Source organism: Platalea leucorodia (genome assembly GCF_965183815.1).
Source record: "Platalea leucorodia genome assembly, chromosome: 1".
NCBI lineage: Eukaryota > Metazoa > Chordata > Aves > Pelecaniformes > Threskiornithidae > Platalea > Platalea leucorodia.
In genome coordinates, this window is record NC_138823.1 from 104167489 (window position 1) to 104185235 (window position 17747).

The following is a 17747-nucleotide window of genomic DNA, read 5'->3' on the forward strand; positions in this document are numbered from 1 at the left end:
ACTATACCCTCTTTTCTGTTACAGCTACGTAGTGATACGTGATGCCCAGAGTACACACAAGGAACTTCTGATAAAGAACAGCCTTAACCCTCTCAGTTTTCTTTCTGGAGAAACTTGCAGAAAGGGGCTGACTGAGCAGGTTTCACAATAAGGGGATTTATGAGCGGCAGTCCCAAAAAGCAATACTTTCACTGAAGGCAGAGCACCTCCATCAGGGATCAGGTTTCCCGACCACTGGAATTACCCTTTTCTCTTCAAAGATACAGAGCCTGAACTATGAACCACGCACAAACACCCAAGCTTTTAATATTCACCTCAAATGACTTGTCTTTCAAAGAAGCACTAAGCTGTCAGACACCATTGACCCGAATGCCTTTTCCCCATGCCTGAAGCATTTGCATTTCACTCACCACATCTTTCCACGCTTTTAAATAACAGCCACTTGTTACTTCTACTGATGTTACCAGATGAAAGAAAAGTGATGTCTTCACCAGTAAGTATTCCAGTGGAACAAGCTTTCAGTGAACTACACTATGCTGAGTCAAGAGAAACAGATAAATGTTAATAGTTTGCTTGCACGAAACATCACCACCATTTAGGATTTCAGCGTATCAAAGCTGATGACCTAGCAAAGCCAGACACTTTTTCTGCACATTGTGTCCCTCTAAACAACGACTGCCAAGTGGCACGAGAGAAGCTTCCTAAGGGAGAGGGAAAGACCAAGCACAGCATGACTCAAAGACCCAACCCTACAATTTAGTAGCAGAAATACCATGACTGTGGTGCAAGAACTGGCTCCTACCTAGCTCTCTTCTCTTCAGAGAAAACTTTTACAACTGACCATGCCCCTACCAGGAAGAAAGAAAAAAAACAAACCCCCCCAAATTCGCAGTGTGAGCATCCTGCCTTCTGATCTGCAGCCAGACAAGCTGCCATGCTGGCCCAGGAATACTTGCCGCCTTGTCTCCTTCCACGACTAAATTTCCAGTTTTCTTTCTTACCACACACGTAATATTAGGCTTTTTTTCGAGATGCCCTCTCTCTGTCCTCACCTCCATTCCAAAGCGGCCCTGAGCCAGACATGCTTAGAGTACGTGACCAGAGGATTTTGGACCCCTGGTATATAAAATCTCATTTGTCAGCAAAGAGGAGAGGGAAGGGACTTTACGTAACACCCAAACAACAAGGGTAATGCACTTCTACAAAACGATTCCTCCACCGCTCCACACTGCGGGCTTTTACAGCATGGCATCGTATAGTAGTGGCGCTGAACTTGGAGCTTAGGACTATAAATGTTTAAACATACTTCTATTTTCTATCCTGCTACCCTGACTTCGCCTTCCAGCATTGGAGGGACTGGAATTTCCCTAGGAAAGAGGAAGAGAAACGTGCTTCGGCATAAATGCACAATGTGAAGAGTTCATAGCACAGGCCTGCAATTCTGAAATAGGATGGAAGCAGATGGCTCCCCAGCCTCTAGGTCACCCTATTTTTTATTTTAACTTCATGTGCTTCATACCAAGAGGACATACTTAAATTGAAAGTGACTAAAGTCTAAGCTTTTTACTGAAAGAAAGTAGCATAGAGCATATTTTGGCATGGAAAATGAATTTATGTTGTCAAAACTTCTCTTTTGTTCCTCTCTCTAACCCCCTCAAGATCTGTGTCTGTATTCATTGCCAACTAACTTCGGTTTGCTTTTAGTAAATTAAGTATTCTTTACTTATTGCAGTAAATACTCTTATAAGCACCAGTAGCACTGGTTGTTTACTGGTTCTCAGCTAAGCCTCTGCTTTTGAAACTAACAAAAAAAAAAAAAAATCTTTGCTCAACTTCCCTTAGCCCTTGGATGCACGCCTAACATGGATTACTGCTGCTTTTAAAATATGGCTCATCTTACATTCCCAGCTTTCAGAGCCTGGAAATGTATGTACCAGCTCAGCTCGGAAGAACGGAGCCCTCTGAGGAGGGAGAGGACAGCAGAGCAAAGCCGAGAGTGCCAGTTCTATTTTAAATAAATCCATTGTTAAGCAAAGTCTTTTTGGTCTTGCAGTTTGTCTCTTCTATTCTTAGGTTTTCTGAACTTTCGAACTTTTACACGACCATTTTTGGCTTTACAGACACTTCCATTTTTACTCCATAAACCCAGCTGTGGACTATTGGCCTAATTCAGCTCAAGATTTGCACTAGGAGGGCCATTCAAATTAGCTGTGGAGGCCGCAAAGTAAAAGAACCAGGCCTTTGGAGGGGGAAATGCATGGTGAAGTATTTCCTTGGGTCTCCTTCACGCTTTAATTGCCCTTCCTCCATTGCTGAGCTGGCTGGATACGGTGGTTTTTTGTTCTGACCCCACTGACCTGCCTCGCAAACAAGAGCAGCTATTTACAAAAAGCCTTTACCAAGTCATGCTTGTTTTCAGCTGAACTCTAACCGAGCCATTGCCAAGATGTGGCGCTACAAAGATTTAGTGCAATTCTTGCAAACTCGTTGGCGGTATAATGCTTGCTCCTCCACATTTCCAGCTGTTTCGTTACCCCTGCAAGCTTTTCACTGCAAATAGGACTCTATGACTTTATTCAAGATACCTCGACACAAGCAGACAGAGGCAATTCAACGGCCTCCAGGGGAAAATCCTGCTGCCTAAGAGGGAAGCCGATGGAGCTGTTCTGGCGGGAGGGAAAACCAGGAAGACTATGGCTGTTATCAGGAGTAAAAATGCAAAAATAGTGCAGCTCTACTACCTAGCCCTAAGGGAAAGGAGATTTATTAGCAATGAATAAATAGGTAAGAAGCAACAATTGCTTCTTATTATTTATGCAACAGAACGAAAAAGCTATGTGGTTGCAGCTAGTGGCTATGTACAAATGCAAAGCCTATCTATATGCCTATTACTGTTCAAATTGTTTTATCTAGCTTTCTAGAGCAGTAACACTGCTACAGCGCTCAAGCTCTGCAAAACTGGCTTGATTTTTCTTTCTACAAAGAGAAAGGCAAAGAGGAGAACCTGCAAGAGTGGGAAGACGAGGATGTACAGAGGAGCCACGCTTACGGGAAGCGGGCAGCAATGGGGAGGTTTGCTGTGATGCCAGAATCTCACCACAGAGGTGGACACACCTTCCTAAATGAGGTGGGGAAGGTCAAGAAGGAAGGCAATTAAGTTTATTAGGAAAGATTCTAAGTGGTAGGCTTACGCGAGATAATCTTTCCAGCATTTGAGGTCACTGCTAACTCAGGAGGGAAACTTGTTACGGATGAAGGCACTGTTAGTGTTTGGCATAGCTATAAAGTAATAGACGAAGGAAAGCTATCGCCCAGCAGCGATATTCTCCTAACCACAGAGGCACAGTAAATTGAAAAACCTCTTCATTTGCGTCAGGCACCGGTTACAGCACCCAGGACGCCTGCGTACAGGGGAAGACACCTCTGCGATGGACGCAGCAGGAGCTTTCTGCGCTGCGAAGCTGAAAACGGCAGGGATGGCCTACAGGCCGGCACGACCGCGGGAGGCACCGCCCGGTGCTGGCCGCCGCCGCCGCCGCCAGCCGTGTCGGTTCAGACGTTCTGGTGCAAGGAGCTTCAACGAGCACGGTCTCTCTACCACTCTGTATTACAAAAGTAATTACATGGGGGGAAGGGAAGGAACCTTAAAAAAAGTTGGGCTTCGTTGGTAGACAGGCATTTTTCATCATTTAACTTGCCACTTCTGGGAAGCCGTAAGACCCCCGGAGATCACACCTCAGCGTCCGTCCTTAGCTATTGCCCTGCGGATTACGGTTTCTTCGGAAAATAAGGGGGCACCGCCGCTCGCTGGCTGTCAACCGCCCGCCCGCTCCCTGCCGCCGGCGGCGGGCGGGGCGGGGCGGGGCCGGCGGCGGTGGGGGCGGGGCCGGCGGCGGGGGCGGGGCCGGCGGGGGGCGGAGCCGGCGGCGGTGGGGGCGGGGCCGGCGGCCGTGGGGGCGGGGCCGGCGGCGGCGGGCGGGGCGGGGCGCTCAGGTGGCGGCCCCGCGGCGCGGGGTGCCCGGCTGGGAGGCGGGGGCGATGGCGGCCGCGGAGCCGCCGGGCGGCGGGGACCTGTCGCAGCTGGTGAGCGCGGGGCCGGGTGCGGCGGGGGGAGCGGGGGGCCGGGAGCGGGGCCGCCTTGCGGGGGGGCTCCGCCGGCCCGGCAGCGGCGGGAGCCCGGCGGGGCGGCGGGCGGGGGGGCCCCGCCGCCCGGGGCTCCTGCTTTCTGTCCCCCCCAGGCGGAGAGGGCGCTGCGTGAGCTGCAGGCGAGCTTCCAGGCGCTGAGCGAGAGGATCGCGCTGAGCAATATCCTGCGTGGCAGGGGGTGACGGGCCCCGCGGGCCGGGGTCGCGCTCCTCCGGCGGCCTGCACGGGGGGGCCTTGCTGCTGTCGCTTTGCCCCCAAACGTCAAATTCGGCTGTAACGATTGACGCTGTTCAAGGCCTATGACGTAGAGAGAAGCGAATTGCCCCCCCGTGCCCGTTTGCTTTCCCCTTTACTAGGAAGGAAATCCTAAAAAAGGTTTTACTAAAAGTAGGATCAACTCCCAGTGAGCTAGCCTCTGTGCGTTGCTTCCAAGTAAAATAAGCAACAAATCAGGTATAAAGATGGTGACGGCTCATTAAAAAAGCAACCGTCTTCAAAAATGCCACTTAAATCAGCGTATCGCCGCATGTTGGTGGTTTAAAAACAAGGGCCAGCCTCCGGAGCGTGGGAGGCGAGCCCTCAAAAAGAGGAATTTAAGAGCTGAAGGGGCCCCGCGCTTTCTCGTTAGATGTATTTACAGAAACTACCCCTGCTTTCTGAAACTGGGAATTTATTGCGTTTTCCATTTCTTTCTGAAACTCAGCCTTTCAGGAAGCAGCTGCTTTAGTGTAAGGGAAGAATAACGTGTTAGCAGCGCTCCTGTTCCCATTGTGTGGGTTGACTGTATCACCTGAAATAGTTCCTCAGAAAGAAAACAACCTCTTCACAGAAAACACTCCAGTTCTCTCATGGGCATGCAGGAAGAACGCCCGTGAAAATACTGAAATTTCTAAATATTGAAAATATTCTAAATATTGAAAATATTTAGAAGTTGAATGCTTCTCTGTTGCAAGGGAAAGCGGGATCGTCTTGTAACAATGCAACTTTGTGCATGCTTCATCTTGCATTAAACGTAAGAGGCTGAGACATCTGGAAGAAAGCTGCTTGTTACTCTCGCAGAAGAAAAAATACCAAATTACATTATTCTCATTTATAAAGAAGTTATCTTTAACTTTTTACTGGAAGAAATGGGTGAGCGCATCGGTGACCTGGAGAAGCACGTTGCTGACCTGATGACAGAGGCTGGGATAGAAAACACCGATGAAGAGTTGAGAGTAAAGGAACTTAATTTTTATTGTACTTTATGTGTTTCCACTTAGTTTTGAACTATGGGCAGCACCTAGCATGAAAATATTGTTTATCTATTTTATCATACCTGCATTTCCTTGGACTTTAAAGTATAGTGAGGGTTTTTTTTTATTTAAATATTTAAAATTACCGTGGATTTCTTTTTGCCAAGAGCCAAAGAATGCTACCACTTTTTCAAAAGAAAAACTGTTGCTTGATGCCTCTGTTCCAGCCGAGTGCCGCGTACAGGGGGTAGTGCAAACTAATCCCAAATACGTAAACTGAGGCTGTACATTTGTAATAAAACGTGTGTGGCTTAAAGCGCTCCTGCCCACCATTCCTGACCCTCAAGTATGCTAACCTAGCTGACTGAGGGTTCTCCTTGGTATAAATTCACGTACATCTGCTTTTAAGCCTGCTTCAGCTTGCCAGCGCGGCTCAGAGCACACCGCCTAAATACGTTCGCCCCGAACGCAGCAGTTGTTTCTTCCGGCAGCAGTAAGGTGGGGGGTGGGAAGAGCAAGGATAACTTTGGTGTTATTGGCAAACACTCTGTAACAGAAAACCACGCTGCGGTTCAGGATTGCAGGTGAGATTTGATATGGCTGGCTGTTGCAAATGCCACCCCCCGCCCGGATGGATGCCTTAGTGGGTGTTGTCAGTATTTACAAGACAGCGCTGCTTCCCTGTTCTGCGGGCGATGGCTTCTTCCTGTTGTTACACGCCTTCCTGATTCAAACTGAGATACAGCAATTACTTCTGTCATTTAAAGACTGCTTACCCAGTGAAAGACAGGAACGTCGGTAAATATATTGACGTAATTTTGGCGTCTGTTCGTTCTGATGCCTTTTTCGTGATAAGCTATGTAATAATTTTCAGAAATACAATCCATGAAGATGTATTTAACTGTACAGAGATCTTCCTGTTTTTCTGATGAATCACATTCATGAATAATTAAACCACTAACCTACTTATTCACTGTTTCTTTGCAGCACTGAAATGAGGATGTGATCAAGAAAGAGAAAGGGGGAACAGCACCGCACGGAATCTGGGGGTTTACAGTCAGTGTCGCTAGTCACAGAAAGCATCGGTGAAAACAAACGCACTTCCATCATGTCACAATAGAATCTCAAATTTATTTTTTTTCAACTATTGCCCCAGGAAAAAGAAGTAGAAAGCTCGGTTTATTTATCTAAATGGGACACTGTTCTTTCCTGTAATTGGGAAAGAACCGTTCGTTTCAGGGAAGGCAAACCCACTATTTGGGACAGAAAACTATATCCTATATAGTGAATTTACCCAATCACAAACTTTTTCAATGTATGAAAATGTATTTCATTTATTTTAATATTATTAAAATTCTCATCATATTTCTTTGTTGCCTTTTTAACTTCCATGTTCTCAGAACAACAAGATCCTTCTACGACAAAACTTCGCCATTTGCGTGCGCCATTTTGACGCTCCTTTAAATGTTTTACAGTACAAAACGCGCCTTATCTTATTTGATGTTATTACAAAGGTGCCTTTGCAAAGCTTCATAGGTCCGATGAACATAAGCTGTTCTGCACTGAAAGAAATGGCAGTATTTGCAGAGATTACAGCTGTTCAGCTGTTGCTCTTCCCCCAAGCCCACCCAAAGCTGCGCGCGCATCGTCGGCCAGGTACGCCTACTGTGCCACTTTCAGTTCTTCAACATTACCCATTTTGATGAAGGAGCCTCAAGACTTGCAGACAGATAGGAAGTCTAGTTACCAAACATGTCCTGAACAAGACGCAGCAGTCAAAGAAAACAGGACATCTGCACTAACTTTAAGTTTCTTGTACGCCAAAACATGGGCGCTTTTGGCAGGGAAAATTTTGTTTGAAACTTAACGGGAACCGCTTACGACAAATGGAGAAATTTAAGCATTACCAGGTAAACAGAATACCTCAGCTACTGAAGGATAAATATGCTTTTTTAAATTTTGGCAGGTGTTAATACTTACCATCTCTTACAGAGTCTTCATTAATATCAAGAAATCATTCTAATCAATGCTTTAATCGGTGTAGATTTGCAAGCCACGTCAAACTGGGGGGAGAGCTGCTATGCTAGAGGACAGGCTGGAGAAGTGGGCAACGGGAACGTGGTGAAGGCGAAAGGCACGTGCCAAGCCTCGCCGCTAGGACAGGGTAAGGTTATGCTGCAGCGCGGTGGTGAGGGGCGGGCTGGCGGGAGGGGAGCGGGGTCTGGTGGGCAAGTTGGAAGCGAGTCGGCAGGGTGCCCGGGCAACAAAGGCTGCAGCCACAGGCAGGTCAGAGCCAGCAGGTCGTTCCCCTCTATTCCACTCCTGCAAGACCACAGCCAGAATACTGGGTCATTTTGGGGGCTCCCCAGTCCAAGAAATAGATTGTTATGAGGCAGTTAAACAGAGAGCCGCCAAGATATGGCGGAGTACAAAGCATGTGAGGGTTTGACAGAAGTCTGTTGGTTCAGCCTTAAGAAAACACTATGGCTTGCTTTCTGGCTACAACACCCCCGTGGCTGAACATGGGGAACAGACTCTTGTCAGAGGTGTTTTACACGAGGGCGTTAACAGACACAAGCTGGAACACAGGAAATTCCAGCTAGATGCAAGGAACGCTTTTCTCAACTATGAGGGTGCTCAAGCAGCAGAACAGGCTCTCCAGAAAGGCTGAGGAATCTCCAGCCTTAGAGATACTCAACCCTGGACAGTCCTGGGCAACCTGATCAAGTGGGGCCTACTTTGGGAGGCTGGACTAGACCTCCAGGAGTCCCTTCCAACATAAATGACTCCATAATTAATAATCACTGTAAACCAGATTAATTTAATTTTACTTTCTTGACTCATTCTAAATCCTCCAAAACACACAGATGGTAAAAAAGCATATTCCACTTTGTCTTGTGACAAACTGGACCAAAAGTACAGGTATCTCCTTTCTGCATAGTCTGGCTTGCTTTTTCTTAATCCTGTATCATGTACATGTAGCATGTACCAGTTTAAAAAAACAAAACAAAACAAAACAAAAAACCCACACAACACTTCCTCCATTACTGCAGAACAAAAGTTGTCAGAAATCATAAAATCATTAAGGTCGGAAAAGACCCTTAAGATCATCAAGTCCAACCGTTAACGCAGCACTGCCAAGCCCACCACTAAACCATGTCCCTAAGCACCACGTCGACCTGTCTTTTAAATACCTCCAGGGATGGAGATTCAACCACTTCCCTGGGCAGCCTCTTCCACTGCCTGACTACCCTTTCGGTGAAGAAGTTTTTCCTAATATCCAACCTAAATCTCCCCTGGCGCAGCTTGAGGCCGTTTCCTCTTGTCCTATCACTCATTACTAGGGAGAAGAGACCGACCCCCACCTCACTACAACCTCCTTTCAGGTAGCTGTAGAGAGCAATAAGGTCTCCCCTCAGCCTCCTCTTCTCCAGGCCAAACAACCCCAGCTCCCTCAGCCGCTCCCCATAAGACTTGTGCTCCAGACCCTTCAGCAGCTTCGTTGCCCTTCTCTGGACACGCTCCAGCACCTCGATGTCCTTCTTGTAGTGAGGGGCCCAAAACTGAACACAGTACTCGAGGTGCGGCCTCACCAGTGCCCAGTACAGGGGCACTATCACCCCCCTGGTCCTGCTGGCCACACTATTCCTGATACAAGCCAGGATGCCATTGGCCCTCTTGGCCACCTGAGCACACTGCTGGCTCATGTTCAGGCGGCTGTCGACCAACACCCCCAGGTCCTTTTCTGCCAGGCAGCTCTCCAGCCACTCCTCCCCCAGCCTGTAGCGTTGCATGGGGTTGTTGTGACCCAAGTGCAGGACCCAGCACTGAGCCTTGTTGAACCTCACACAGTTGGCCTCGGCCCATCGATCCAGCCTGTCCAGGTCCCTCTGCAGGGCCTTCCTACCCCCCAGCAGATCAACACTCCTGGCCAACTTGGTGTCATCTGCAAACTTACTGAGAGTGATGCAAATGGAAACTTCAAAAACCATGCCACAGTGGAATCCAATCCAAGTCTCACAGGCAGATACACATTTTAGTGTACCATCAGACAAACTGGAGGTCAAATGAGAAAAAGCACAGCTCATCCTTTCTGCAGCTGTTGACTATGCAGGCAGCTCCAGAACTGCAATTACCCTTTGGCACTGCAGAATCTACTAAGTACTTCAAACTGACTACTGTATGCATACTCACCAAGAAAAAAGAAGTCCTTCACCACAAGTCAATTAAGCTGGGGAGGAGGGAAGTCATGGAAGATATTTTCTCTGAGTTCTGCTAAATATTAATAAATGCACCTTAGTGTTTTGTTCTATTTTTAGTGGATACAGAAGACCAAGATACCATGCAAGGAAATCCTGGCAGAAGGCATAAGCCTTCATTGTCCAACATGATGCATCCAATTACATTTGTTTTCATTCTCAAATTTAATTAGCTAAAGAAAATTAAGGTAAATAAGTGAAACTCATTTTATTCTTTTAAAAAAGCTATAGTATAGTTTTCCCACATATTTGTGTAACAAAAGCAAACAAAAACAGTTGAAAAGCTTTTCTGCAAACAGGCTTTTTGTGTACAAAAATACGTCATACCCAAATGACAACACAGAGTAAAGTCTTGGGGAAAAAAAAAAAAATATCCAAAGTTCATCTACAGTATTACTGCAGTCAGACAGTTCCAGGCTTCATGTCTTTTACTTTTCCAAACAGAATTCAATCTTTTAAATAATTCAAAATATGCTCAAAGTTGAAGAATTTGTAGGTTTTTTCCATTTAATATATATATGTACACACATACACAAGAATACAAGTGGACATAGGGTTTAAAAAAAAGGCAGCCCCAAAGAAATGTCAGTATCTGTATTTAGTGGAATAATCTTTTGGCGATACCACCAAACCTCGACCTTTGCGGGCTCCCCTATAAACAGTTTCTATAATGTCAATCATCTCTTGCTTATCTTCCATTGCCCAGTTGATCTTGTTGTTATTACCTGTACCTAAATCAATCATGATGTGTTTGTTCCTTTAAAGGAAGAGAAGAAACAAAAAAAGAGACAAGTTAATACAGTAGTATAATTCAGAAAGAAACTTTATATCCCCCACAAGAATGCTTTGTAGGATTCAAAAGAAGCTCTTTAACATAAACAGGCTTGCAAAATCAACCTCAAAGAAAGAGTATCCACTTCGGTCACTCAAGTTGACATTTTACTGCCTATTTCTAAAGCTAGAATAAAGACTGCAAACATGCCTCCAAGATCGCTACTCAGTGCAATTATCCTTCAGCATATTCCTCATTGTTTATATTTCTTTCCCACTACTGTCTAACACCAGAGAGAATTCCACGCTTGTCAGTAGCACATTTTATCTCATTAATGTAGATGCCTTAGCTCCAAAAAACCTTAATACTTTCAGTATACCTTTAAAGCAAGTTTAACAAGCTTGACTGCTGTATTATTGTAGTATTCTATACAGGGAGTTTCAGATTTAAAACTAAAACCAATGGACAATAAAAAGAGTTTTCACTATCCCTAATTTTTACTCTATTATCAAAACGCTGTTACTAGGCTAATTGGGAAACAAGCCATTTTCCTATTTAATCAATTTACTCTTTTGTAGAGCAATGAAAATACAAGCATCAGTATGCTGACATTCATTTAGAAATCATCTACTGAGACACTGTATTTGACACACAAAAAATTTAACTGAGTTACATTCTAGAACCATCATGTACCTGAAGAAAAACATGACGGTACACGGATCGTACAACTCGTACATCTTGTTGAAGTCTGGTACTTCAGTGATATCCACAAGATAAATAACAGCAAAGTTTTTTACCTAAACAGAAGAAAACAGGAAATATAAAAGCAATATATGTTACCAAGCCTTTGATTATTTGTGTTACTGATTAAAAAGCATAAGCTTTCAGTATTGCAACATTTATTTTCTAAAATACTAAGTCATAAAATCACAGCAAACAGTCTTGCCATTATTTTTAACCACAACGACCAATTAACATGGAAAATATTTTTAACTATAGGCAAGATGCTCATTTCACATCCAGTATCAACTGGAAAGATACTATGCTAAATCAACATCCAGAGAAACAAATGCCCTTTATATACAACCGAGACCTCACAGTGACAGGCACAGCTCTAAACAAGTAGAGTAACTGCTTACTGCAAGCCAAGCTGACACATTTTGCCTCTGTCATCAGCTGCTTATAGACTTCAGAAAATTAATGATCTAAAATGCCCCGGTGCTGCCTCCAAGCATTTTTCCCTTTCTAAACCATCTAATTTGTGTAACAAGGCTCGTTAAATGAAAATAAAACTGATAATTTAATAATAAAAACTGATAGCTCTTTTGAGAGGTGTAAAGCTAAAACAGGAACTTAAAAATTTAATTGACAATGAAAAAAAGACCTTGATGAGAAGCTATTCTCTGGGCAATTCTGGTAAAATAGGCTTTCATTTTGCAGAGTTACTGAATTAAATGCACAAGAATCCCTCCCCTTTAATGTCATAGTTGATGTCTTTGTTTCTGAGAGAAAACCATGTCACATTTTTGTTTCCTAGATGTAGCATATTTAACCTTAAGTGGAATTAGGAGAAGTCTTAGTGGCTAAACTTAGCTTATACATGTACGGTAGAAATTAACACACACAAGCATTAACATATAATTCAGTAGGCATCTAAATTACACAAACCTTTAACTGTAAAGTACATTATCAAATACTCATGCATTATACCATGAACAGACAACCTTGCCCCCCCCCCCATCCTTACTTACATACAAATACAATTTTGTCCCTCTCCATTTGACTACGCAAAATTACCAGTCTGCGGTAACACATGTGGTCTAAGACTTAGGACAAACTTACTGTTTGTCACAGTACTTCCCACTTGTTAATTTTGCTATCGAACATCTAGAAATGCTACAATGAGTATAATTTCTGCTTGATGTAAGGATGCTTTATTTTAGTCCAAAAAACAGGATTAGACTGTACCAGAAAAATATTATATACGGTGTACCCTGTACTTAAATATCCTAGCAGGCACTTTAATTGAGAAAGTACGGAGATGTTTGTTTACAAAAAAATAGAAGCACACAGTAAATAAATTTCGATGGACTTCTGCTTCAAGACAGTTTCTAAATTATAAAAAAATAATCACACTTCAAAGATGTAACTAAGTATTAGTAGCGAAGAAAGTAAAATCTCTTCTGGAGTGAAACAGCATTTAAACAATTTTTACTGTGCTTTTATGGAGCCAGTTATAACCCTAGACTCTGTCAATAATCTAATGAAAACATCCCATTTAAGCCATGTTCCAAAACAGGCAAGAGGTAAAGCCTTGAAAACCCAAGTTAGTCATAATATCCAACTCCAACACCCGCTGAAGTCATCATTGATGCCCATTTCAATTTTACATGAAAGATTCTAAGAAACTTAATGGGATGTTCAGAGTCAACAATTTAGCTAAGTGACTGAAGTTACTCCCTGGTTAGCCACAGGAGGCAAAAGAGGGTTGGTTGGTTGGTTGGTTGGTTTGGTTTTGTTGTTTGGTTTTGTTTGAAAACCTGAAAAGCCATTTTCATCTTCTCCTATCATTTCTTCTTCCATCCTGCTGACATTTTTAGCATCAGCAGCACACTTCGCCGTGTGGGGAAATTTCTACACCACATTTGGAAATTCTGACAAACTAAACATAATCTTTGAACAAGTATTTAATTTGGAGATTAGAAAATTATTTTAAGTTAAACCAAGCATTAATACAACATTCTTAGGACCTGCTTTGTTCACTGAAAGATTAGTCCAAGCAGATTATACGTCACATCAGAAGACCACTACAAAAGCACTGCTAAACCAAAATTTTACTTCCAAGAATTCTGTATTCCACATAGTATGGGAACAACAAAACTTTTAAAGTTAGTTTTACATTATATACATGTAACTTAGTTGAGCTGTTGAAGAACTACATTCCTATGTAGAACAAACTTCACTATCATTTCCAGGCAGCGGTTGCTAAGAAGTTTTCTTTCTGACTTTTGAGTTATAACTGGGGATACAGTATGGAGACCTCAGAACAATTAAATACAACTCTGAGCAAGCAAATCACACTAAATAAAAACAGTTGCAACAACTGAGACTACACTGAGGTTGTTAATGTAAACCAAAATGTTACTGTCCAGACAACAGGCAAAAAAACTTGTGGTATTTTAGAAGTTGAACACATAATAACACAAGTTTATTCTGAAAGTACTTAACCTCATAACATATACTAAAATATGGTAAATTTGGTGCAGTTAAGTCAGCTGCTTTCTGAAAAAAAAAACCCCCAAACCTCTGGTGATAGACCTCCTTTTGGACAGCTCCACACTTGTTCAACACCTTAAGATAAAAACATGTTCAGCAGAAAAACAAGACAGATATTAACTTTTGAATGTATGTATTTCTGACACTCTGACTTCCTTTATCCATCTTTCAATTCAAAACTTTCTCTGTTTTACCGGACCATTATAGCTGCTGTCCATGGGGACAGGATGGAGTAGGAAACTAAAAGTCAAAGAGCAGCATAGATTCAAAATTTTATCAGACTTACTTTCATGGGTTGGGCTTCAATTTTGGTTGTTTTTTGTTTGTTTGGTTGGTTTTTTTTGTTAATTTCTGTAGCTTCACAGATTAGTCTACGTCACTCAATGCACACATACAAAACCCAGAGGTGTATTATTGCCTAGCCACAGTTACAGGCTATTTTAATACTTCACAGAACTGTATCTGCTTGGGCAGACTACTATTAAATCTTTAAACGGAACGGCTCAAGACTATAAAACAGAGCAATCTACAGGATCCTTAACATCAGATACAGATTCTGTATCCTATCTTGATCAAGACCACACACTTAGCTGGTAAATAGGAAACACGGATGTAGGAAAAATCATGCCAGATGAAATAAATCTCATTCGTCCTTCAAAGCTCTCCCTCCTGACTTTCTTCATTAACAACGTCATTCCAAAAAAAAAAAAAGAATGTTTTCCTACAACATGAGACTGCTACAGCAATATCATCAATGACTAGGAAGAATGGCAATAATCGTGAAGCTTCTTTAAATTTGTTAGGGGCAACTAATATTCTTCTTTTTTTTTTTTTTTTGTTAAGACTTCAGCTTCCTTTAAGAAGCAAATCTCACAGCCACACGTTACCTTACGGACCAAAGTGTGTACAGCAAATACCTAAGGAAATCTGAGACAAGATCTAAGATTCCATCTTCTCATCTTCCTAGCCAGTTTCTAGACAATGGTTTTTATGTTTAGATGTCTTTATGGTCAAGGAAATCACAGGGAAAAAAAATACAGGAACCAAGACTAGCTTTTGCAACAAATCATTCAAGTTGAAGGCAGCTAGCAGACTTGCATTACTGAACTGAAAGAGGCTGCAAACACAGTTAAGTACAAACTTCGAAGTCTGTACTGTCAATATTTAGTTGAATTTTTTTTCTTGCTAATCATGCTGTAAGTTTAGGTGATAAATTTATAGGGGAAAAGAGAAAAGACATACTGCTGAGAGCAATACTTACAGCTAACAATTTTGAAAACTATAGACATGAGTAAATGGATTAGTTTTGCTCAGCTTTAATTACAAACACCAGTAACTATAATACCAGTATGTTTTTTTTAATAGCTCCCACTTTCCCTGCCCCCCTTTCTTTTCCTCTCTTACTTTTCATGTAACCTTAACAGGAAGGCAGAGGCACAACTGATGTTTGAGCAAAAGCCATAGCTGTTTACACTTCCGATTACAGTTAAATAAATGCAAAATATGTGAACAATCCTCCCTAAACCCACATTGACCCAATACAACTTGTTGGTTAAAGTGACCTGGTTTCACAAGAGGTTGTCTGATTTACAGTATTCAGCCCTAGATAAATCCTGGTTTTAAAATATTTCTTTAAAAAGGGGTATTAAAGTAATTTAGCAGCCAAAGCCCTGTATTTCAGGGAATGGGTTTTTATAATTGTGAGCCTCCTTTTTAAAAAAAAAAAAAAAAAAAAGCGTATTTTTAAAAACGGTGTTCCAGAAGAATTTTATGAAAGTCAATTCTTAGACGTTTGGTTGAAACCCTGACAAAGCAAAAAACTAACATCATACAATCATTTGTTTTGAAACTCAGTGAAACCTTGCTTCTTTTTCATGTAACACTGGGGGGGGGGGGGGAAGGTCCACTGTAAGTGGAGTACATTTCAATGAAAATAAGCTGCTTTGTATTTTCATACAGTGTTCTAGTTTCTTTTTCTCCCAAAAGGATTCAAACCGAAAAAATCCTGTTTTTCTATCATAAAGTACAGATAAATATTACTGCTACCCAAAAATACACTGCAGACTAAAATAATATTGCACCATGGTCTCAAATGTAAAATATGGCTACATTTTCTTCAAATGTAGCATGCAATTACAGCATGTTAACATTCTGTATTATTCTCTAGTATAAACACCTGTACAATTGGAACTTTTACTCACTCTTTAAAACAGCAGAGATCCAAACATGGCTTGTAAGCAAGAGGATGAGGAAGGATCTCCCCCTTTAATCTGCCATTTCTGCAGAGGGAGATTTTTAAATAAGAAGTTACATTGTTCTTTCTTTCCCCAGTCACCCCTAACTGCCAATACGTCTGCCAAATTGCCAAGCATCCTGCCAAAAGTCGATACTAACAGATCTGAGCATAAGACACTCCCACCATGTTAAACACAAAATGACTAAATTAAACCATGTCACAATTCCTTACCGTATTCTATCATGTCTCAACATTTGGCTATACCTTTCATTGCAGGAATTTTAGACACAGAAGTTCATTTATTTAAAGATAATATTGAAAGAGAAAGGAGCACACCAAGAAAAGAACTCTGTATCAAGTTATTCAGTATGCACACAATTTTACATAAGGATAACTGACTCCTTTTCCTACCCAAGTTACCATTTCTGGTTCAGATTTTTTTTGCTTCATTTTCTGTGTGGTTCAGTTAAAGAAGAGCTGTCAATTTTCTACATCTATCACTATGCAAAATCTTTACCAAATACATGAAAAGATAAATTCTAGCTGAGTGTGCATGTTAACAGTCTAATTTTTCTTCAATATCTATCTTTCTTAAATGAGTGACCAGCTGTCAGGAGGCATTCGCTTTCCATCTGAAAACAGCTTCAGAGTTTGGCTCCTAAAATTTAATTCAGGCCAGGCAACACAATGGAATGCCACCTGTCTCCATGAAGAACATTACTGATATATTAATCAACACCATCCTGTACATTTTAGCATCTTACTATTTTTAAGAGTCAAAATGAAAGTAACCTTTTAAGTTACTCAAACGGAAATCTGAAGCTACTATACATTCTGATTGTAAAGCGACAGTGCTGCACTACCTAGAGCCACAGCAGTCCTACTACCAAGGACTTGTTTCTGCTGGAACGCTGAGGGTCATTCAACGATAGACTAGTAACAGGCAGCGATTTTGATTTCACAACTTGAAACGCTCTTTTCACCCCATGAAACACTACAAACATCAGGATAGTCGATGACTTTAGGAGACACTCATGAAAGCAAACCAAACAGCTTTCTCGCTGCCTCCTGAAGCAGGAATACCTCTCCAGAAACCAGAGTTATAACTTGCCTCAGGCTTTGTATACGCCATTTGAAACACTGAGCGCAGAAAGCGACCGCCTCACGTTACAGCTCCAGTTTACCTTCTCAGCAATGCTGTATAAGACTTCATCCATTTTCATGCAGGTCGGGTCCCAGTCGTGCCCAAAGCGGATGACCACGACTCGGTCCTCTTCCGAGAGGATGGCCTGGTCCACCTGCCAGCCGTTGTGTAAATGCGGCAACATGTACGACATCCTGAAGGGCGGGTGCCGGGCCTGCGGGACGACAGCAACCACCCGGGAGCTGACAGCCCGGCCTGCCTTCGCACGCCGCCGCCAGCCCCCACGGCGGCACCCCCGCAGGCCCAGGCGCCCGGACCCAGCGGGCCAGGACCACGGGGCGCCAGGACCGGGCCCCCGCCGAGCCCCGCCCTGCCCTGCCCTGCCCTGCCCTGCCCCGCCCCGTCCCGTCCCTGTCCCCGTCCCTGTCCCCGTCCCCGCCGCACCCCGTGGGCGCCCTTCTCTCAGCGAAACGGGGCGACGGAGCCACGGCGTGAGAGGAAGCGGAAGTGAGGCAATACGTTCCCACGGCCGGGCACGCCGGAGGGGGCGGGGTTTCGCCTCAGTGGGCGGGGCAGCGCGCTCGGACCATACCAAGTGCGAAGGCGGGCGGGGAGGCGCGGAAGAACAGCTTGGACCGTACCAAGCGGGGGAGGGGGGGCCGGGCTGGGGTGTCCCTGCGCG

General features: G+C 43.4%; 1 protein-coding gene across 2 annotated transcripts; it reads right to left on the minus strand.

The window, feature by feature from the left end:
* Nucleotides 1-9116: 9116 nt before the first annotated feature.
* TXNL4A (thioredoxin like 4A) lies at nt 9117-17575 on the minus strand. 2 transcript variants are annotated; one of them, XM_082327959.1, is made up of 4 exons: nt 17510-17575; nt 17106-17279; nt 11103-11206; nt 9117-10394 (listed from the first exon to the last, which is right to left on the minus strand). In XM_082327959.1, the coding sequence occupies exons 2-4, from the start codon at nt 17256-17258 to the stop codon at nt 10223-10225; spliced, it is 429 nt and encodes a 142-aa protein (XP_082184085.1). In that variant the 5' UTR covers nt 17259-17279; nt 17510-17575; the 3' UTR covers nt 9117-10222. The 2 variants fall into 2 exon arrangements, with proteins under 2 accessions (XP_082184085.1, XP_082184086.1); XM_082327960.1 differs by lacking the exons at nt 17106-17279; nt 17510-17575 and adding an exon at nt 15887-15960.
* Between the last annotated feature and the right edge of the window lie 172 nt (nt 17576-17747).